The 22,290-nt window shown below is 46.6% G+C and overlaps 1 protein-coding gene across 7 annotated transcripts; it reads right to left on the bottom strand.

The window, feature by feature from the left end:
• Window positions 1-30: 30 nt before the first annotated feature.
• Window positions 31-21,934, bottom strand: map7d3 (MAP7 domain containing 3). 7 transcript variants are annotated; one of them, XM_049028247.1, is made up of 21 exons: window positions 21,480-21,934; window positions 13,093-13,206; window positions 12,782-12,862; window positions 12,478-12,641; window positions 11,800-11,914; window positions 11,463-11,543; window positions 10,705-10,812; window positions 10,180-10,275; window positions 9,260-9,355; window positions 8,035-8,148; window positions 7,155-7,285; window positions 6,161-6,306; window positions 5,770-5,999; window positions 5,004-5,139; window positions 4,405-4,618; window positions 4,054-4,170; window positions 3,886-3,936; window positions 3,589-3,670; window positions 2,812-2,929; window positions 2,502-2,707; window positions 31-2,420 (listed from the first exon to the last, which is right to left on the bottom strand). In XM_049028247.1, the coding sequence occupies exons 1-21, from the start codon at window positions 21,523-21,525 to the stop codon at window positions 2,413-2,415; spliced, it is 2,454 nt and encodes an 817-aa protein (XP_048884204.1). In that variant the 5' UTR covers window positions 21,526-21,934; the 3' UTR covers window positions 31-2,412. The 7 variants fall into 7 exon arrangements, with proteins under 7 accessions (XP_048884204.1, XP_048884207.1, XP_048884205.1 ...); XM_049028250.1 differs by having other exon boundaries at window positions 7,155-7,261; XM_049028248.1 differs by having other exon boundaries at window positions 4,054-4,158; window positions 21,480-21,931.
• Between the last annotated feature and the right edge of the window lie 356 nt (window positions 21,935-22,290).

The raw sequence follows: 22,290 nt of genomic DNA, 5'->3' as shown, positions 1-22,290 counted from the left end.
GTTATTTGTAAAGAAATCCGTTTCCCCCAATCATCTGTTAAATAATTTTATTGTTCCACAACTTTATAACAATTATTACTTTTATATACTTTTAAAAGATATTTACAGATATTGGTTATGGGTAGGGTTTGTGAGCGAATGACTCTTTCTGATATCCTACGCATTGCCCCATTGAGGTGGCGATTGTCATAGCAGACATATAAGGGATTTGGTTAACAGGACTGTGGAAGAGTGAACCATTACAGCCCTAGAGTACTGCTCAAAACTACCACCATCACAACTATATGATCATGAAGAACGTGCTCCTCACCTAAGGCCACTGAAGCATCTGCTCCAGGCAACAAGACATGGGTAGCATGTCCTGTGCCCTGAAGCAGGAAGCAAGAACCACACAGAAAGAACATCTACCTGGGTCCTCTCAGCACACAGCAGTTTTGAGGGCTGAGTCCTAAGAAGGGCTAGGCGCTAGAAAGAGACAAACTAATGGAAAGAAGGGGAATGAAACTAACAAGGCATCCTTCAGTGTTCCTCACAGAACCTCAATCTTACACCCCAACATAGCAGAAAACAGCAGCACTACTCACCGTTAACAGGCTACTGGACATCTGTGCTTACTTTAGATCATATTGAACCCCTGACTTCTGTTACCTGTAAAACCCCCTGCCCCACCTTTTTTAAAAAGGTCTCAAAATATGATATGCAATTTCTAAGTCCTCAGGACTTACTTTCTCATCCATGCGATCAACACAGACCAGATAAAATACAGTGGAAGCATCTACAGTGATCTAAATGTAACAGTACTGAATACCCGAGGACCAAAGTCTTAAGTAACTTTCAGGGGGTCGGTTTTCTGAAGACCAGAATGCCTGGAAATCAACCTTCTGCCGAGAACCAACAGCAGGAGGACCGTCAGACTCATGGCCACCCCCATCCCACCTTCCCCCATTTTGCAGAGGGCTCAATGATGCCTAATACTGATTTTGTGGGATATACAGTAACAAGACAGGATTATCCTTTCACACATACCTAATGCATAAACCAGCAACATATAAACCTAATGTTGGAAATCAAGTTTTGTTTTTTTGTTTGATTTAAAAGCACATTTCTGCAGACAAAAGTTCCCAGAGCAAAGAAGCGGACCCAAAACATGTACAATAAAAGGTGTCCAGCAGGTGGCAGTATAAGAGAATTAGTGAAGGAAACACGTGACATTTGCTGCCTAAAATGTCCCCCAGATAGATGCTGCCACCAGATACACATGGAGCTCACCTTGTGTCTGTTACATGTAAATGGGTGCTGGCATTGATCCGATTTCGGGAATACCAGGTCATGGGCGTTTTAAGTGTGTGTTTGTTTTTTAAATAAAGTTAAACATTTATACAAGGAAAATACAAGCGACAAAGGAAAGTTTTACAGACAAAAGTATGAACTAAAGTTAAAGTTCCATTTTTACATTCTGAAATACATATCTTTAATAAAAACAGCCACAGTAAAGTTATCATAAAAAATAATTGGAGGCAAATGACCCTTGTGGACGAGAAAAAAGCTGAAATGTTTTGACCGAGTAACTCGCCACCTCCACCCTGGTCAAGAAATGGGTTTCTGATCACTTCTTGAAGAACATCGGGAGAAAAATCTGCTAGCTCAGTGGCGCCTACCCCTGTAAGGTATCCACACGAGCACTCACACTTATGCGCACACTACCTTGTGAGTAACTACCTTCAAGACACATTACAAATGGATGGGCAGAGACGAGCTTACCTAATATCGAACCCTTGAGATTTATGAGCAGAGATTACACAGAGCAGGTCAGAAAGTCATGGCGGCACTTTGCAAACCTGTGTGGACAATAGGATGCTGAATGTGTCCCACATTCACTGACCCCAACATCACCACCCCCTTTACAGTAACCTTGGTAACCATCTCTCTCTCTCTCCAGCGTTTTATCACTTTGGTCATAGAAGTCCCAGTCACAGTCAGCCAGTCGCAGCAATGCTGGAAGAAAGTCTTAGTCAAGGCATGGAGGTCAGCAGCGCTGCAGAACACGACAGCCAATGGGACGAGAGGAACAAAACTGAAGGTTGCATTGGGGAGAGAAAATCTGGACCCAAGATTTATACCCCCCCCCCCAAAAAAAAAAGAAAAAAAGAATCGCATAATAAAAATAAATACAAATCCAAGTTTGCATTTGCAAGTGACAGAGACCTAGATGAAGTACGCATACTGACAAAACAACCTTTTCCCTGAAGCAATTTTTTTCCTCTTCTACATTTGCCCCCCCACACTGGTGAGGAATTAGGATGCCAGCCTGCTGAATCCAGGCCTCTTCCACCTTTGCCCTTTTCCATCAGGGGCTGTGGGGATGCCAGCAGATCTGGGAGTGCCAGAGGACCGAAGGCTGGGGCGACAGCATCATATCTCTGTCGAAAGGGGGGATAATTAGTTAGTTGACTTCATCTGTAACCCAGATGACATCTTAGCCTTGCAGATGCGGGGCTCACCAGAGAGGGCTCCAATGGCTTGGCCCTGATGCAGGGGTTTGTCCTCAAAGGCGGCCCGGGGGGCTTGGGGCCCCCCTTCGGGGTCCACGAGGTTCTGGCTCTGCCCGTCGTTCATGCCCAGGTCGATAAACTCCTCAAAGTTCCAAGTGGCGGACTTGCCGTTCAGGAAGTTGGGGGCCTCGGTTGGACGGGTTTTGGGTGCCAGACTGTGGGGGGTACGGGGGAGCCTGCCTTCAGCTTGGCCATATACACACTCACATACGACCCCCTGTGGGCCTGGACCGAGCGAGAGGTCGGAGCACCCCCGTACCTAAGCACCTCCTGCTGCTCCTGGTTCTCCTTGTTCTCCAGCTCCAGCTCCAGCACCCCATTGACGCTGCCAGGAATATCCACCTCCTCAGGGATGTCCCGCTCTGTCGAAGGTGCCTCTGTAATAACGCAGTGCAAACATACACCGCCATACGGGTGAAAAAGTTGTCTGTCTGCTGTTTTCCATGATCATTTTTGCGTAGCAGGTAATAAGCTGCATAAACACTCAACTGAAGTGCCTTACAGCTTTTGTTGAAATATTTATTTTTAGTAACTTTTGTACAAGCAAACAGCGTAAAACATTACTTTGATTTGTGGAATCTAGTGTCATGATTCTGAAATGAAGTCTTTCAGGTTTATGGTCTACGATCAACAATATGTATGTCTACCCACTAAAATTGTGCATTAGGAATCCAGTTTGTGTCACTTTGGTATACGCAGGGAAAGAGCAATTCTAATTTCAGACAACAGTTCTCAACCCCTACTGGCATTTGTGCGTTTCCCAGTACTGAGTTTGTTTACCATGTCTGCCACCCCCCGGCAGTATTTAGACATTATTACATCACGAGGTAAGCTGCTGCAGGTCCAAGCCATCGAGTGCTTTTAGAGGCTAATCCTGTCATTGTGTTTAGACGACATCATTACCTTACAGTCATTGCCCCAAAGTCAGGTTCCCAACGGTAAACAAAATCAATACAGCCAAGATGGGAACAACCAGAAACCCACAGAGTAACAGAGCTGAGTGCAGCCGAAGACAAGGAGAGGGACGGACACTCACGGCTCAGCTCGCAGACGTGTTCGCACTCCTCCTCTCCGTTCTCATTCTGCAGGGCCTTCTCCTCATCCTTCTCCTCATCCCTCTACAGAGACACAGATGCACAATGAACAGAACACCCTGAGAGTACAGTGCACTCCTCACATACCACGTGAAAATTCTTACTAGAAGGCAACTGGTCCACAGGTTATTACATCACTGAGGACCACTACATAAGAGGCTTTCCATCAGCACCACCAGTACCAGCCTGCAAGGCCTTCCGAATACTAAATCTAGGTACTGAATGAAAGGAACACCCACCTTATCATTTTGGTCAGCTTTCCTGGTCCGCTTCATGATTTCTTCGATCCTCTGAATAGACAGCAAGCGGAACAGAGCTCATGATGTTGAACTAGCGCCATCTTGAGGGCGGCCCGTTAAACACTAGGCACAGAGGAAGTGCGCTGGCAGGGCCGAGCTGCGACTCACCTTCTTCCTCTCCATGCGCTCCTGTTGACTCTGCTGCATCACTCTCTCCCTCTCCTGCCGCTGCTTCTCCGCCTCCCCCAGGGCCCGGGCCTCCGCCTCTTCACGCTGCACCACAAGCTGAGAGTCAGATTGCCAGCGAATCACACGAATGACATCCACAGTCTCCACGCCTTTAAACGAGGTCTAATGGCTAGAATGCACATGGTCATCCCAGCTGTAGGTCTGCAGCTACCATCCTGGGTCACAAACCTGTCTTGATACCTTCAAACTGTAGCTCCAGTCTGACACTAAGAAGCTCAGCAGAAAACCGCTCCCTGCCCGTCGCCCACATCCCTCCCCGCCCCAACTGACCTCCTTCTGCATCTCTAACTGCTTCTCACGCTCCTCCTCCTCCAGCCTTTCCTTCTCTTGCTGCTCCATCAGGAGGCGCTCTTCTTCTGCTCTCTTCCACTCCTCCTCCTGCTCCTCCTGCCTCTTCCTCTCTTCCTCTCTCTTCCGCTCCTCCTCCAGTCGCTTCACCCGCTCCTCTTCGACCCGCCGCGCCTCCTGCTCTTCCTGCAACATCCTGCAGCAGGATCCACAGATTAGCCTTCAGATCACTCAGCCGGCTTCACCAGGAATCTGCAGAATCCTAGACTGGAGAGCTGCAAGAGCTACAAAGCAGTCAAAATCAAACTAAAAACACATCAACTGAAGCTTCCCCAGGGAAAGAACCCAGCACTCCTGTGAAAGGATAGCAGTCAAGAGCTTTGGAACTAACAGGCACCCAGCAGCATAAGCCCCAGAGCTTCATACTGGAAGAGCCCCACCTGGGAGAGGTGAGAGGACATTCCCATGCTTGACCTGGAGAGGGTGCATGGAGTAGGAGTTACTGCGAGGCTGGCAGACAATAGCGTGCAATGCAAGACAGCTACCTAAGAGGCAGCTCATACCATCCTCCTACCCCTCACCTCTCCTCTTGCTCTCTTTGCAGCCGCAGCTGCTCCTCCTTCTCCTTCTGCTCCCGGGCCAGACGTCGGTTCTCGGACAGGATCTTCGCCGCCTCCTCGGCTGACGTGGTGCCTGCCACTGCCTTGGAGCTGGGGTCTGCAGGACAAGCAGAAGCAGCCCACTGAGATGGTGACCTACGGATACCGCTGGACAGACATGGACACAGAGGGGCTGCTTTCCCATACTGGACATCATCTCTGTACCACAGCGTATGCAGGACTTTACTCTATAAAATGTAAAATATATTACTATATGGCCTTTTGGGTTCAGCACCCACAGTGAATGCGTTCCTAGCAGTTCCAACATCTGACCAGTAGGGGGCAACTGCATCACTATCAGGGTGCAAGGGTTTAGAAAACCAGGCTCTGTGGTGTGAGCTTAATGCCAACGTATCTGACCAGGGAAGAACAAGATGGCGAGACTTTACCTAGCCTGATCGTATCTGCCAGCACGCTGCTCCATGTGATAGACCCGATCTCGCATGGAACCTGAGCTGCTTTAACCGTTTCATAATCACTTCCTATTACTTGTTTTTCTTTTGCTGCTATGCAAAGACGGAGGGGAACAGTTGATTTTACAAAGGAAAGGTGTGTTATGGTATTCTGTGGTGATGTAGGCAGTCCACCAATGACAGACCCCAAGTTAAGAGACCCAACTCAAAGAAGCTGATCCTGTGATCAGTAGCTGGTAAAAATCACGCACGCACGCACGCACGCACACACACACCATCTTTGGTCTTGACGCTGGGGGTCCCGCCGGTGGCTGGGGGCTCGGGTGACTTGACGACGATGGGCTGCTTTGGGGGGGTCTCCTTTGGCTTTGAGTCCCTCTTGCGAAGGGTGGGTGGCCCAACGGGCGTGAGGGGGGGCCGCTGGATGGGGGGTGGTTTGGAGGCGGACTGCGGGGAGGGTGGGCCCTGTGCGGCTCTGAGGGGTGAGGGGGAGCTGGGGTTCTGCCTGTGGAAGCAGGTGAGGCGGGATAAGCACCAATTTCCATTCATTAACTTCAATGACTAAGCATTAAAGCTACATTTGAATTTCACATCCATCAAAAATATATTTCTAGCACAAAAGGACAGGGGGAGACTATATGATACAAAAAAGGGGTACGACGGTACCTGGGCACGACTGGGGAGGGGCTTCTCTTGGCAGCACCTGATGCCATGGCAACAGGGGAAGGAGAGCGCCGCCTGCTTAGGCTGTTAGAGGGCGATGGCGAGGGTGGCCGACCCCCTCCTGAAGGCGGGGCCTCCTTTTGGATTTTCTGGGGGGCCATCAAAGCCATAAGGATCAAATAAAAAACAGCTGACAAGACAGTGACTTAAGACAGTGGCATGTTGCAGGTAAAGCCAGCCAGCACAAGCCTGAGCTGAAGCCTTATACCGAGAGCCAGGCCTCCATAAAGGCCCCAGCATCCCCACAATGGTGGCTGGAGCCCTACTCACCTCATGCTCCCTGAACGAATTACTGGAAGGAAAGGGCAACGTGACATGGCTGGTGAATACTGGAGCTAAGCTGTTTAATTTCCTGCTATTCTGAATCATAATCTGTGGCAGAATCTGAGAGGGCAGCCCAGGTCCCCAGGTAAACGGGGCCTCAAATGGGCTGGGTTTCTCTGGGCCGTGGTTATGGCTGCCCTGAGCACAGGACATCACGTGCTGACCTGCACGACAACAGCAGCATCCAGTGTGCTCCTCTCCACTGAAGGGAAGCACGTGGGAGGGGAGCAGGATTTCGGAGAACAAGGGATATGGGAACTGGCTGGTTTGACAGGCAAATTCAGCAGGATGTGCGTGCGCTTGTGTTTCCCTGCCACGTGAATGTGGGCTGATAAGAGCGGGACGTTCTAGGTGACACGTGCCGTTAGTGATGAAAAGGAACCGCGAACAAGCAGCAACAGCTGGACTCTGAACCCCGCAGGCACTACGGCATGTCCCCCCCACTCCAAACCACTCTGCACCACATGTTATCTGCGACATTAATGTCCTGCGTAGATATGACACCTTTTGCCCTCAAGACAACTTAACCTATGTGCTTAAATCTTAAGTTGCATATAGAAAAACCCTCTTGACAAGTTCGTTAGTTGAATCCAAGGGGGGGGTGGGAAATTACCTTTGTGCTGTTAGGTCTCGTGTCCAAGGATGTGGATGAGGGGGGACCCTTCTGCCGGTCGACACTGCGGCTTCGGATCGGGCCTCGGGGCACAGGGCTGACCGAGACTGAGCGAGCACATAAGGGAGGCGCTGGTAAAAGGTTATATCATTGGTACATGGCCAATGGGAAAGGGAGAGGTAGAAGAATGGGTGGGCCAAAGGAGAGGGATGGTGGGAATAGAAGAGAGAAATGAGAATGGGAGAGCACAAAAAGATTTGAGCATGTTAGATTTGGTTTTGATTTCCCAGGGGGCTTTGGGGCTGTAGGACACAGGGGAACACAGATCGCTCCAAGCTCACACTGTAAACAAGCTCTATAGCAAGCGCTTCACAATGGGAAACAAACCTAATGGTTTTTAACTTTCTACAGGCCTGAAACTTTGGTCTTCAGAGAGGTGTCGCCGCTTTAGCCTTCATCTGCTCCCTCTCTCCAATAACCTGCGGCACCAGTTACACTACAGGACAACTGGAGACCAGTTAGCGTCTCTCTGCCGGCTGGCATGCTGGCCATAGAAAAATGAGTGCAGGAGACGCCGAGAGCGGAAAGCTTACAGAGGTTGGGGCCGCATGAAGAAACGGAGAGGAACTGGAAGGGTTTGCCCTTCAGTCCCAAAGCTTCAGGAACGTGCCACCATAATCCACTGTAAAGGGGGGGGGCGCATTTGGAATAAGAATGTAGCCATGTGACATTGGGGGGGATGGTGTATTTGGAATGGAACATTGGACCTTCCGTGTGGAGCAAATGGACTTGGGGGATTATGGGGACTGAAGCGACTAAGCGTCACCTGACTCGGGGCGTCACCACTGGCAAGTCCATCAACCTGGGGTGGGGCAATTACCTTGGGGGTCTGCGCCATCTGCCAGCAGGACTGCGGCACTCTTGCTCCTAGCGAGGGAGGCCTGGGTGGGGGTGAGCAGGCGGCTGAGGACCCCACTGTCCAGGGGGCGGCGCTCTAAAACAGGCCGTGCACACAAGCGCATAGCAAGCAGGTTGGGCACATGCCCACAGACACACACACACAGGATGGAGGACGGAGAAAAGGGTGGGGGGGGGACAGGGTGAAGGTGACATTGTGAATTAAAAGAAGAATCGAAAAAAAACCCAAAAGAATCAGTCAAGCAAATCCATGAAGAATTAAATCCACTGGAAAAGTTAGTGAGGAAGTCCTCAGTACAGGTGGTGCGGAGGGGGGGCACGGGTTAGTGTGACAGGGCTGATGCAAGACAGCTCAACGGGACGTACATGAGAACGGACTGACATTGGTCAATCTGCTTCGGGGAAGGAGTCAACAGCTAAATTAAGGTTAATGAATCAAATGACTTCACAGCTCTTCTGGAGTTACAGGTGTCCACGTGTTCACTGCCATCGCAGGCCACGGAGGGCTGTGACACAAGCTCCCTCGATCATCCCGTGAAGGACACAAAACCACCGTGTGTCAGCAATTGTTCCACACACATTCCCAAAACTGCTGAATGCATCATAACACTGCAGTTCTAATTCCCATAATTTCACAGCTGCTCTGTCTGACCCAGAGGCCTCCAGTGCAGCTGGGTGGGCATTGAAGGTATCCCAAGGATCGATGTTAGCTTATTTCCCCTAGGGGGAGCAGGACACACAACTCTGGGTGGATGGCACTGAAAGACCAGCAGGACGCTATTTGCTTCAGGGGAAGAAAACAATGACAAGAGCAGTAATGCCGGTCGGACACAAACACAACATTGTGCGAATACAAAGGCGTCTTTTCCTGGCGACACAGCCGGGGGGGGGAAAGCAGGGGAATAAAGGTTAATACAGGATTAGCTGCAAGCAAATGCCTCAGTCACCAACACCAGACACATGGAAAGGAAGAGAGACTATGAGCAGGTAAACTGAGAGACAGACATGGTGGTTAGGAGCTTGACGTAAAAGGCAGAGCAGAGGACGCCTGAGATTAAACAGGAACCATCCCCGTCTTCCTGGCTCAGAACCAGTGAGACGGCAGTACAGGCAACACGAGCACGCGCAGTGTCAGCCCACAGACATATACACTTGCACATACAACACAAATATAACCAATGAGCAACCTTTTTCAGCCTTCGTGTTTTTTTCTATCTTGGCAGAGGACTGTGATTTGCTCCCATCCCGAGAGAGGGAGGAGCTTCTTTTCTTCAAGGCGGAGCCTACAAACAGGAGGAGGGACAGGGAGGCATTAGGGCCTCCCAAAGAGAGACTCGCAGGGTCAGGCTAGGACAGCATGCGGAAAACGTCAGCCGAACATCGCAGGAGGGGACCTGCTTCTTGTCAGCGAGCCACTAAACCTGTTTATTTACTGGTGTATAAATAAAATAGAGGAAGAACAACAGACTTTTACTTAAAGCAAGGTTATCCTCACTTCTCTGGCTAACAGGTGAACCTACAATACACTAATGTAACGTCATGCTATTAATCTGATTTACTTTAAAGCAAAGGAATTTAAATTCATACAAATATCTCAGCTAAAAAAAAAACAAATTGCCTTAGGCTTTATTGCAAGCCAATGCAAAAAAGTTGCTCTGGAATAAAAGGCCTTACTAAGCAACCGTTTGCACCGTTATATCCTGGTGATGGGATATAATTCCAGCAAACACTGCTCTATAATGGCTGTACTCAGCAAGAACACGCTTACAGCCACATGGGCCATTGATTATAAATCACCTGCCAAAACTGATGACATCAGACAGAGATAAAAGTGGATTCAGGCCAAGAGCCAATCTAGCTCAGTTTTGCAGAGATACAGCAACAGCCGGGGGGAGGGGGATATGATTTTATATATGCATACAGGTCAGCTGGGCACAAGGAAAATGGTATAATGTACAGCCAGTATGCTGGCTAATGGAACCATGCAAGTTCGTGGAGACAGCCGCTTCCTTTCATCGAACTGGAGTTCCAAACCCGACTAAGCTACCACAAGTAAAGCAAGTACAGCGTATGTATGTGCAGGTCTGTGCTGGAGGAGGAGCTGCACCTGTGGGGGGCCCCAAAAGTGGTTCCTGGGATTCCTTTGCTGGTTGGGAGCCATTGCTAGGTAACCGGTTCAGAGAGGAGCTCCGCCGTTTAACACCTGGGAAACAGGGAGAGCACACCTCTAGCCGCGTGAGGAACAGGGTTAACGCAAACACACCGAAAGGAGAGCCAGGAGAGTTATTTGACACGACAGCTCGAGTTGATCCCAGTCTGGGGGGAGGGAAAGGGAGGGGGCACAGTTAAGACACGCCACTGAAAATAACCTTACCGACTGCTCGCTGTGGGGAAACAAAACTCAAGACTGAAAACAAGGGTTGGGGGGAAAAAGAAACTCAGATTCTTCAATTGCTGCAACTAAAGTCCCACTTTGTCCACTGGTGTAGTTATAATCACATGAACGGTGAAGGTGAAGCAAGTGTATTTTTACAAGCAAGCAAACTGAAGACTGGGAAGAGGGGTCAAAGAGCACCACTGGGTCTGGACTTGTGAATCGGGGGGCGGCGGGTGGGTGTGCTGTGATGCTTACTCTTGTCAGGAGAGTTGATTAGAGCAGCAGAAGAGGATGACAAGCGCTTGCTGATGCCAGAGTCTGCAGATTGCTTCAGATTCACGGTAGAGCTGGAACGCTTGTCAACTGGCAGAGAGAGACCAGAGAGGAAGTACATTTTAGGAAGATGGGGACGGAGATGAGCAGACATTGGGGACCAAAGCAGGACTGAGTCACCCCATCTGCACAGCCAACAGCCCCCGTTCAGACCGGCCAAAATAAGGCATCAGCTACAGCGAGATGTTTTTTTTTCTCCATCGCAGAAAAGCCCATTATGGAAGAAAATTCCATTCGCCAGACAAATCTGAGATCATTGGTCTGCCAAGCTGACCAGCTTTAAGCATCTCGGACTCACAGCCCAGACAATGTGCTTGTTGCTAACCAACAAGAACAGGAAAAAAAATTGAGACTTCTGCATTATAACACATGGAAAAAGAAGTATGCATGCATGGATGGATGTTAACGTAACCAAATGACACAAACACCGACAGTGCATTCTTCAGTGTTGCATTGCACTATAGCATTAGCGAGGCCAGCACATGCTTCCCATTAGAGAAATGTCGCCTGTGACGACCCCTGACCCAGAAGACCTTAGTGAGTTGACTGCAATGAGGGAGCGACATGAAACTGAGAACCAAAGGGACAAGTTAGTGGGGCAGGAAGAAAACGTGCAGGTGGGTGAGAACAAGCTGAGAGAAAATGCCAGTGCTTCAAAATCCGAGGGGGATAACAAGCACCTTGCGTCTTCTGGGGGCCCTGGGGTTCGGAGGGGGGTGCTATACTAGCTAGGGGGGCGGGACCTGCCGCCTCAGAGTCACCTGCAGGGCGAAAGGGTTCACTCAGGCCACATGGCAAACATGGGGTGGGGGTCTCAGAGTCAGTGTCTTACACTATATCTGCAAGTCAGACAGCTCCTGCAAGTAGAACATTTAGACGACCCACACACAGCACTGCTGACCTGCTTCTTTCTGGGAGAGATGGGTCAGGATTCAATATACATCCAAACATTCCTGGGGTACAAAAGTCTATATTCTCACAGGAAGAAGGCCGTGGCTTTAACCAGGAAGTCCTTACCAGATTTTTGGGGGCAGTCAGCTGTCAGGCCGCCTCCCCAGGACCACCTTTTCTGCCTCTGCTCCAGGCGCTGGCTGCGTTCAAGTGTGCGCCTCACCACTGCCTCATAGTGTTCCTGCGGCAGACGTGTGAGCATTCAGAACATACCGGAGGACGGCGTGCTCTTCAGGAGGACATATCCACACGGCCGCACAGGAAGTGCGGCATGATAAGCAGCCCGGCACTCACGTGCCAATAACTCAGCATATGCACTGTGAGTTAGGGAGGGAAAACGGACCCACAAGTGTCAGATTTCAGAACAGGAGCCTCTGCAGTGACGGAGAGGGCAGTAAGAGGTGAGAAAGCTTCTGCTCTGGCCTGCGAGCACCCTACCTAGTTATACGCCAGCCAGCAGCCCATATCATCCACCACCCAGTTACCACAGTAGTGCACTAAACAGTCACGATGTACTGGAGATTCAGAATGGCACACAGTGACACTGACCTAATCACCGACTACATAATAACACCCTTCACCAATTATATTCCTACTTTGCCAGATTTTTGCTTTTATGTTTGCCATATAAAGGATTTAAGAGTACAAAAGTTATTCTTGCTGGTCCTGTACCCTAACCTTGCAAACACACCGTTACTAAATACAGAGGTACCTTCTGCCCAGCATCAACCAGAGTACACCAACCTTCTCCTCTTCCAGCTTCTGCCTGCGCTTCTCCTCCACGGCGGCGCGGCGCTGCTCCTCTCGCTGGCGCTGCTCCCCAAGCTTGCGGTGACGCTCCTCCAGCTGCCGCTCGTACTGTAACTTGGTCTTGCGCTCCCGTTCCTCGATTTGCGATCCGCGTGCCGCTGGGCGGGCAAGGGAAAATGCGTCTTTAGTGATGTGGCAGGAGCAACAGCGGGCAGCCAGAACGAGATCACAGGCAGGAAACAGCACAGGAATCCCGGATGCACTTCCTATGGAGCATGGGGATATTGCCACCACTTACCCTGCTGCCTTTCCTGTTCCTCCCTCCGCTCTTTGGCAACCCTAAGCTTGTCGTCTATCTTCAGTGCTGCTCCATCTAGGACTAACAACACAAATGCCAGCATGACCCACACGCACCATCCTTAGTCACCTATTATTGCACTACACCCAGAAATCTTTTCTCTTAAATCTCCCTGCCCCCCAACCACCCCACCATTCTCATACAGTAACACACTGGACCAGCATGGCCTATGACTACAGCACAGACACAATGGCTATAGTGTGCTGCTCTGTGAACTGGCAGTAGCTCAAAACACATGTGAAGACCCTTACCCGGCCGGGCCCCTGAGGTCTTGGCACCGGTTGGCATTCCCACTGTTGACGCTGACACCGGGCTGCTAGCGGCCTGAGAGCGGCGCTCGTCTGCTTCTGCTTGCGCAGCTGCAGCTGAGGAGATATGGGGCCAATACAGAAGACAGACATTACTTAAGGGAAATGCCATACCAGCTGGTTCTCCAGCACTACATGACCAGTACCGTTATATTCTGCGGTATGCAGGGTTTTATGCCTGTTTGAGAGAGACCCAGCAGCCAGCAGTGTCAGTCCATGTCTGGACTCGTCAAACCTCAGGACTGGCCCCTGGTTGCCACGGAGGAAATTTTTTTTAGTGGTGCACCAATAAGGGAATTTCTGCCCGATACCAATATCCGATAATTTTGAAAACTGTTTGGAAGGTTCTGCCTAAATATGATTAGAAGGGACACTCCACCAAAATTAAATGACATTCCAAAAATATAAGAAAAGTATTTTATATATCTTGGTAAGAAAACACCAACTACAACAGTACCAGCGCACTATATTATATAAGCTCTATAGAATTTTACATGTATAAAATTAAGGGCTGATCATCAAGTTCGATAAACAGTAATTTCCCACGCAATCTTTTGATATTGCACTGTCTGCACTGAATTTTCTATTGCTATCAAACACTTGCACAACTGATAGACCCCTTTTATCCGGCAGTACTGCAGCCTTCTTCATTGACACGGATGTTTTCTCAGACACTCTACACACACTTCACTGTCTCGCCTTAAGGTCAGCAGTCAATTTTGTTGTGTTGAAATTATTATTAGTAGATCCTACTCGTGCAATTTTAGCAGAACAATGTTTGCAAAATGCATTTCTGATGCTGTTTTCATTAACATTAAAATAATTCCACATTTGTCTACCTGTTTATCATGTGGGGATGCAAAGTATTAAGGGTCACCATTTTAAAAGGAATTACTGGTGATGAAATTTGGCTCATTTTAACCAATCAGCCAATACCGACAGTTGGTGGATAAAATAGGTGCATCTCTTTTTTTCAAGGGGGGGGGGATGATCACAGAATTAGACTGCAAACTTTTGTGTAAAAAAAACCCATTCACCCATTTTTATCATCAGTTTAGAGACTGGGTCAGAATTGATACTATTTAATTACAGACACACAGTCAAGATACGCTGAATGGCATAGAAACTGGATGGCACAGAAATTGTACCAACCCCTAATACCATGGATGGCCTACAGGCTGATAAAAAAAGATCCTATTCATCTTCAACTTTCTAGTACAGTGCAAAAAGCCCCAAGGAGGGGCTTGGATGACTGCAAGACTGAGCAGGATGACTTTGGGATACAAGCTCAAGTCCCTCATAAGCTCATAAGAACTATAGGCAGAGCTGAATAAAAACAAACATCTATAAGGAATGTCCTGCTGCAAGAATCAAGGTACCGGAAAAACCATATCGAGCCCAGTAAAATGTTATTCCATAGATCATTCGAACAACAGCTTCTGGGAAAATGTCATCAGCAACCTTCAGCTATATAGTTCCTGGATTTTCCCTTCAACGGCAATAGAAAAAAGGGGGAAACTGCAGTAGAAAGCATTCTTCAATATTTACATATTAATTAAATATTCAAGTCTTCTTAAAAACCTAAAAGGGAAGCAATAAGCATATCTAACTTCCTAAAATATATATATTTGAATAAATGTGACCCTCAAGGCCTACAAGGAGTACCCTCTATGCCAAGGCTATTCAAATCACGGTCCTCAAGGTCCAAGCATCATCACCTTGATTTTCCAGGGTTCCTTTACCCATGAGCCAGATGTGAAGGATCTGTGGCCAATCAGAATCAGTAAATATTAAGCTGACTATCCGGGAGAACTGAAAATAAGGTCTGGATTTGGAATTGAGGTCCAGATTTAAAGAGCCCTGCTCTCTGCTAAGTGGCTGATGTCATTGAACCACTCACTGATGCAGCCAAATTTGTGCCAGTTTTAGCAAGCTGTGAGGCGAGTGCAAATGGCCAAATCAACCCACAAACAGCATGGATCCCACTCCCACCATTGCTTTTGGTTTTATGGAGAAGTGCAGATCTCACACTGGAAAAACTGGTGGGTGCTGCTCCCCCTGCAGACTTGATGTTTTTCAGCCATTTGTGAAGATTAAGATCCCCAAGACCGCACAGAAAGTGTGCAGACAGAAAGCATACACAGAGCTGTTTAGTCCTGTCAAACAAACGGTAGATGCACCATTTCACACCAGAACCATACACATTATGCTACTTCTGCCCAGGACAAGGAAACAAAGGGAACTGCTGCAAGTCATGGCTTGGCAACTGTTGCCAGGTGACAGTCACAGGTTCCGTGGAAACCAACACCAAGGTCCTCAAGTGCACAAACCCCACAAATGAAGTCACGCTAAAGCCTTCACTATCCTTAACAGGACCAGCTGCCAATCCAGTATGAGGACAATGGCCACCGTCTCCTATTGACCAGTGGGTCTGAATGTAACCCACGCAAAAGGCTAGGTTGTCAGAATCATAAAGCACAAGAGATCGGAGATCCACAAGAGAAGTGCCTCAATGCTCAAATAAAATGGGCTAGCATTACCTCAGACAGCACATGAATTCAGTCTGCAAAGTACTGCAGTCAAAACATTTTTAAAAAAATAATAAAGTACCTCAGGGTGATGCTGTCCAAGGAAAGACAGCTGGCAACATTATTTTTCACCAGAATATCACTTAAGGCAGGGCTGCAGAGTGCACCCAATCTGGTGACACATGTGATCAAAGATTTGCTGTGAAACTACATTTTTTCCTTAGGGGCACCTATGGTATCTGTTTTTTTTCAGGGTCAGAGCCAATCAAAGGCAGAGAAAGGGTGGGTCTTTGCCACTTTAGACCAGTGTTTCTGAAACTATAGGTTTACCAATGTTATAAAAGAGTATGTTTTATTAATTATAAAATCATTTACATTTAGCTTGATAGTATGATTGAAATGTTTTGTTAGGTTATTAATGTAGATTTAACTCGATAGCAATATGTTGTATTTACTATAAGCATATATTTAGTTTGGTAGCAATATTTGCTTAACCTGCAGGATTATAATTATTATTAGTCAAGACAAGTAGGTCTGTGTGCCATTGCATCCATAAACCCAGAATACAGTAAAACAAAACATTGTTCCCCCAGGACCAAGGTGCACAAAAAAGGTTCACCAGAGTGCCCCCCCCCCCCCCCCCCCCGCAGTATTTCAGCATCAGGTAGCGGCAAACTGAAGCCTTTTCTATAAGGATATGGGAGCAGCACACACTTTTGACTTGTTTGTTATGCACTTTAAGTTTTGTTTTAAAATAAAGCTTTTGCTATTTTTTTGTCTGTGCTGTGATTCAAACAAAGAAATATTTACCAGCACCTTTATTCCTAATTATAGTCATTTACACAACTAGAAACATGTATGTAAAATGACAAAAAGTAACGCTTAAAATGCATTAATGTGGCACAAAAAGCACTGTGAAAACTTTGGGTGCACCTGCATGAAGAGAGTTAGGTGCACCAGTGCTACCAATGCAAAACGTTATTCTGGAGTCCTGTAATGGCACAACAGCATGGCTTAAACGTGAAGCGCTTCATACCACCAGCTCAGTTAGATCGCGCCTATGTAATCTACTGGTAAAATAAATATTACAGTAGCTGAACACCATCAGAAAAGGTCTTTTACCATTACTTTGTGGAAGGTTTTTTTTGTTTGTTCTTTTAAACATTCACAGTTGTAGCCAATCTCGAAGCTCAACTGAAAGTAGCACAAAAGTCTTCTAAAGAAGTCCAAAGGTCCAAGGCCACTGAATTTGTGCATATATCAAGCACTAAGGAGAGCTTCATTTCTGCTGCACCTTTGCCTCCTCAGGCTGGAGATGATACGATAAGGTCACATGAATGACACGCATGCCAGCCAGGAGATATCGGACACAAAAAAGAAGCAGAAAACAAATACATTCTGTGAGATCAGAGTCTAGTCAACCCCCATTCAGGAACACCTACTGTGGTTAGGGATTAGTGCTGAAAAGTCTAGGAAAATCACAGCCACTGGGATGAGGACATGCTGCATGAGCAACTGAGTGGTGCCTTGTCACCTCAAACATTCCCAAAGAAAAAGCAGCACACACAGCTGCCTCTGTGCATTCACATTAGTGACATCACATGAGTTGCAGTCCAAATGCAAGAGCCACACAGAAAACAAATGTGTAGCTGTTACCACCTCACTATAACAAGAGGACAGTCAGAGGTCTGGGCCAACTCTCACCCAATTTTGTCTAAAGGCATGCATGCCACAACCACACCTATTTCCATTTACAACCAAATGCTCCCATTTAAAAGATCAAAAACATTCTTCTTTACGCACTTTCCAGGCCACTGACAACATGTGCTACAGGCATGCACTCTTAGTAGATTATGGTAAAGCACATGTAAACTGCCCATATCCAAGCCAGACACTCTGATGTAAATCATCCTAGTTAACATACGGGTAACTACGTTCCATGGAGAGCAGCAGAAGCATATTGAACAGTTTTTCATTACCCACTGTGCACCACTGGCCAGTAAGTAACTAGACCAATGAAATTCCAAAGCATCATAACACACAGCCTCATTATAGGAGTACAAGTACTCACTTCAGGGAGGGGTGAGGGAGTTTCCCCACAGCCTGATGGCTCTTGCTCCCCCAGCAGGAAAGGTGGTGACACAACACAAAGAGTTCACCTGGTAAAGCATAGGAAGATGTTTTCTGGACACAGATCTTCCTTTCCTTCCTTCATAACTCTTCACTATTAACACTTAATACACCTTGATTTTTTCACCCATTCCTCCTTCCTTGCCCATCAGCCTGGTGCTGATCTGTGTAGGATTACCTGGGACACCCTGCTGGACCAGTAAGCCGGGGTTATTTATAGAGCCTTGAGGGGACAGTGTGCCAGCCACAGCCTGCATTTGACTATCATTTCCGGGGCCAACGTGGCAGCTCACACAATGAGAGCCAGTAACCTCAGAGCCCTAGAGCAGAAGCCCGCTGAGCTGTCACAAACAGCTGGACCTGGCTAGGCCCGTTTGCACCTTGATATGATAATGCCCTGTCAACACAAAATGTATTCCACTTTTCTTTTTTTCCCTAAGCCAAGCTTTTTATTAGCTTTGAATGAACTATTAATTGAAAAGATTCAAATAAAAGTAACATGTTCATTAAAAACACTAATTAAATTGCATTTTAATTCCCTGAACATTCACATACATGCTTGATCAATCAAAATTAAAAATGCTTATTAGAAAAATATTTCCATATTCTCCCTTCTGGCAGTCCACTGTATCCCATTACTGTCCCCAACATACTACTTTCAATGCACCGGCTATCAGTGCCGTCAAAGTATTGTACCGCCACTATAGCTGCAGAGCGAAATTTTTCGGAACAAGGACAAAACCACAAGTCTACTTCCAGGAAGCCTAGTTTGCAGCAGCCACCTGCAGGTCTCCAAATTAATCAACAGACACTGCAAGACATTACATCCAACCTGCAGACAAAAGCCAAGACAAAGATTGCGTGTACTATTCCATCATTAGGGCGCACCAGTAATGGACGTGCCATTTACTCCACTGCGGGGAGGAGCTTTAGGGTATGGCTTGTTCACTTCCTCTGATGGTAGAGTCCTCACTCTCACCCAACAATGAGCAAGACCTACCCAACATCACTGTTATGCTGGATTCAGATCTGGTCAATATTTATTATTATTATTATTATTATTAATTGGTCAGGAAGACATTGGATTTAAATGCTGTTGATGTAAAATAAACCTGTCAGATTACAGCACTTGCAGCTGACAAATACCAAGATGGCTGTTTGTTCTTCCCACCCATCAGATAAATGCAGCTTGATTTTTACAAATGACCCAACCAGGAGAAACAAATTGGATCATACATGCTCCTTTGATAACTTACGTACTATTATAGTGCTGTTCACATTTCTAAAGATTAAATTGGACAAATTATGAACATACGCACTGGAGCAATGCTTCAAAGGCATTTCCTGTCTTCCTAATTCCTGATCTCAGTCTAGAAAAAGATGTTATCGGTCTGTTTGAAGGTTCATCTAATAGCACATTCCAGACACAGTATCTTTGATAATAGTAGGCTACCTGGAGAACACTGAAGAGGGAACTGGCCACCAATGAATTCTAGAAAAGTAGACACCAAAAAGCACCCTAAGTGTTGTGTGACCCCTAAAAAACCTTGCAGCCAATCACAAAGTAACCATAGTGCTGCAACTGCTACTGACAGTAGGAATGAGTCAGATGTGTTTGCCTCAGAGGTGTCTCCCAGGAAACAGTCAGTCCCTAAAGACAACTACACATCACTAGGAAGCCAGCTTGAAAAATCAAAAAACACAATTAATGACAAAACTATTTAAGTGTCCACACACACAATATTAAATTGTATTAAAACATGTATGCACATACACCTTTACGATATATATGCTTCAGACACACTTTCACAATACACACCACTTGAGATATAAAAAAAAAAATCACATGACATCATGGGCAAATCTTACCAAAAAAATTTATATCAACCCTTAGCAGACATTCACCAAACTTCAATTCATATACCTTGTGTTTTTATGGATCCACCATCCCAACATTAAAAACTATCTCCTATCCATGCAAGAAGTTACAACTTGTCAGGTCTTGAATTTCAGGTATACCAGGCAATGCTATTTCTATGGCACCTACATGCTTACTGGAAAAAATGCCTCATCAATGCATGACCTGGTCAAGAAAAGACCAAAAGTGTCCATCAAACCTTGCTCAACCAAGCCTAGATGTGAAGACCCAGGTCTCCTGTATTACCATGAAGATCCATTCAGATTGCTTATAAATATCGTTTCCTATTTCAAAAAATGTTTCACTCATTGCTGCATTCTTCAATTAACCCTCAATACTGATGTTTTCAAAAATGTCAGCTTGTTTCAAGCTTTACAGCACACATTCACATGGATGGACACAAACATACACACTCCCTCTTTCTGACTTCCTGTATACTCCCACAGCTGTAGGTCAGTTCTCCATTTCAGGCTTTTCTGTGCTTGCAGAAAGAGGTCACAGGATACAATCCTCCCTCTCTCTGAGGGTACATTAGCTATCTGTCAGACAAAGTGCCAACCGAGAAGCATGAACACTGCAGATTTTTAACTGTGGGTTACAGGAATTCCACAGTGGGAATGAGAACTGGCCAGGCAATTTTCTGCCTTACTTGTAGGCTTCGAATTAGCCGATTACCTGAGTCACAACTATACTTAATCTGATTAATAACGTGACGTGTTCGGAGGAAGTTCAAAACCCAAGCCATTTAATTGCTTGGTCACGTACTCATTTCAAGATAAACAACACCTTCCTTGCAAAACTGCATTTGCGTTCTAATCCGCGACACCATATTCAAACTATTTGTCATTTTCCGTCCATCACGACGATGTTATAAACTATATGATTCCGTACCATACATTAACAATAGGACTTTTCCCTTTAAGCTCCTCCCGAAAACACCGAGGCCGAAACATCTTGATAAGTTTCATCCTACCGCGAAACCCAAAGTCAAAGAAATCTGACTATTTGGAGCGGTAAATACTCGCATCATAATCTCCTATAGCAATCAGTATAACGATAAGGAGACAGAAAACTCTAGTCAGTTGGTATCGCCTGCTTTGGTAGTGGGATATGTACAGTGTACATTAAAAACACTCAAATTTGAATCTGTTGCAGTTTTTTTACAGCTGAGTTGATACAGCCAAACAAACGAGCTGAACTCCCCAAAGAAAACGCTGCCGAGTTAGTTGCTATTAGCTATGAACTTAGCCAGACAGTTCAAATGAACTTTTAACCAACATATCTCCAACCACGCTTGTACAATCTGCACTATTCGGTCAGCATAAATCAGCGGTTGGATTTCTATCCTGTTTATTTAAATAATTTTACGGAAAACTGGCACCGGCCGCTGGCGCCAGAAAACAGATGTCGGCCGGTTCCGTAGACTGGCAGCGGTCTCTCGGTTTTCCTGAACTCCCCCTCCCACCAACTGGGAAGCCCGGTATCATAACCTTCACTGTCCCCCGTCCAATGAATTCAACTAAAGTTTGCTGGAGGAAAACCGGTCGCCAAAAAAGTTGTCATATTTTGAGTTCTGTACGGTTAGGTCAACCCGGCAAAGTCCAAAAATCGGATGGAGCTCTACGCAACATTTCAAGCATGAGACAGCCCCTAAGTCCCCCTAAATAACTGCCGACACCCTTTCTAATTCAACTTTACTGCAACTTCAGACAACATAGCAAAGCAATTAACAACTTCAGAAATAAAAATCTCACCCATTTGAGCTCGCATCTCCTTCAGAGACGTCGCGCCTTCCGCCATTTTTGGAGGACTTCTTTTTTTTTTTTACTTTTTTGACGACACAGAGATGCGCGCGACTCACGAGGACGTGGACAGCGCAAGGCGGATTGAAAGGGCGCGCGAGCGTCACCTGACGGACGAGTAAAATTCGCGCTGTTTAATAAGCGTGTGCAGATGTCTCCAAAGCGTACGAAATCACCAACTTAATTTCAGTGTATACAAAACGCTGGCCGCTTAGTGTATTGGCGGTGATTCCATTAACACTTGAAATCAGAAACTTGCTGTCTTTAGTGGCTTGCGTCTGAGGAACTTGGTGCCATAACAACGGGCGGTAGACGATGACGACCTGGTTGAAGAACCTCCTCAACACTTCAAAGGGGCTTTTCTTAACACTGTCTGACCTACGCGTTAGATCAGAATAGGCTGCACATGCGCACCATACAGCGCACGAGACGGAGGATGCACGAAAACGAATCGGAACTCGAAAACGCAGATTCCAGTTTATTCATTCATCTGCTTCAACGGTTCAAACAGACGCCCACCTTCAAGCATGAACTTTTGATAAATTTTTCCCACCAAAACGATTTCATCTGTAAAACATGAAAGCTAAAAACAATAGATGAAATTCATAATACGAAGTACAGTGTTAATAAACATATTTGTCTAAGTTTTTAAAACGACAAAACGTTTACTAAAACAGTCGGAGAGAAAAGCAGCAGCCACTGGCAAACGAAGGTGGCTTGAACTTTGCTTCGTTGTTTTATCCTCTGTATATTGACTTGATTT

The sequence above is a fragment of the Brienomyrus brachyistius genome, chromosome 10 (genome assembly GCF_023856365.1).
Source record: "Brienomyrus brachyistius isolate T26 chromosome 10, BBRACH_0.4, whole genome shotgun sequence".
Classification (NCBI taxonomy): Eukaryota; Metazoa; Chordata; class Actinopteri; order Osteoglossiformes; family Mormyridae; genus Brienomyrus; species Brienomyrus brachyistius.
Note: the sequence above shows the minus strand (reverse complement) of the source record. Positions and strands in the feature narration are given on the sequence as shown.

What these genes read in the sequence shown, in the direction of transcription:
- map7d3 (XM_049028247.1), bottom strand. Translation starts at nt 21,525, where the DNA reads ATGGCGGAAGGCGCGACGTCTCTGAAGGAGATGCGAGCTCAAATGG. An exon ending in GACCTCAGGGGCCCGGCCGG is followed by an intron (nt 12,863 to 13,092) that starts GTAAGGGTCTTC and finishes TTGTGTTGTTAG; the next exon opens with TCCTAGATGGAGCAGCACTG. An exon ending in CGAGACCTAACAGCACAAAG is followed by an intron (nt 6,307 to 7,154) that starts GTAATTTCCCAC and finishes ATGGCCCCCCAG; the next exon opens with AAAATCCAAAAGGAGGCCCC.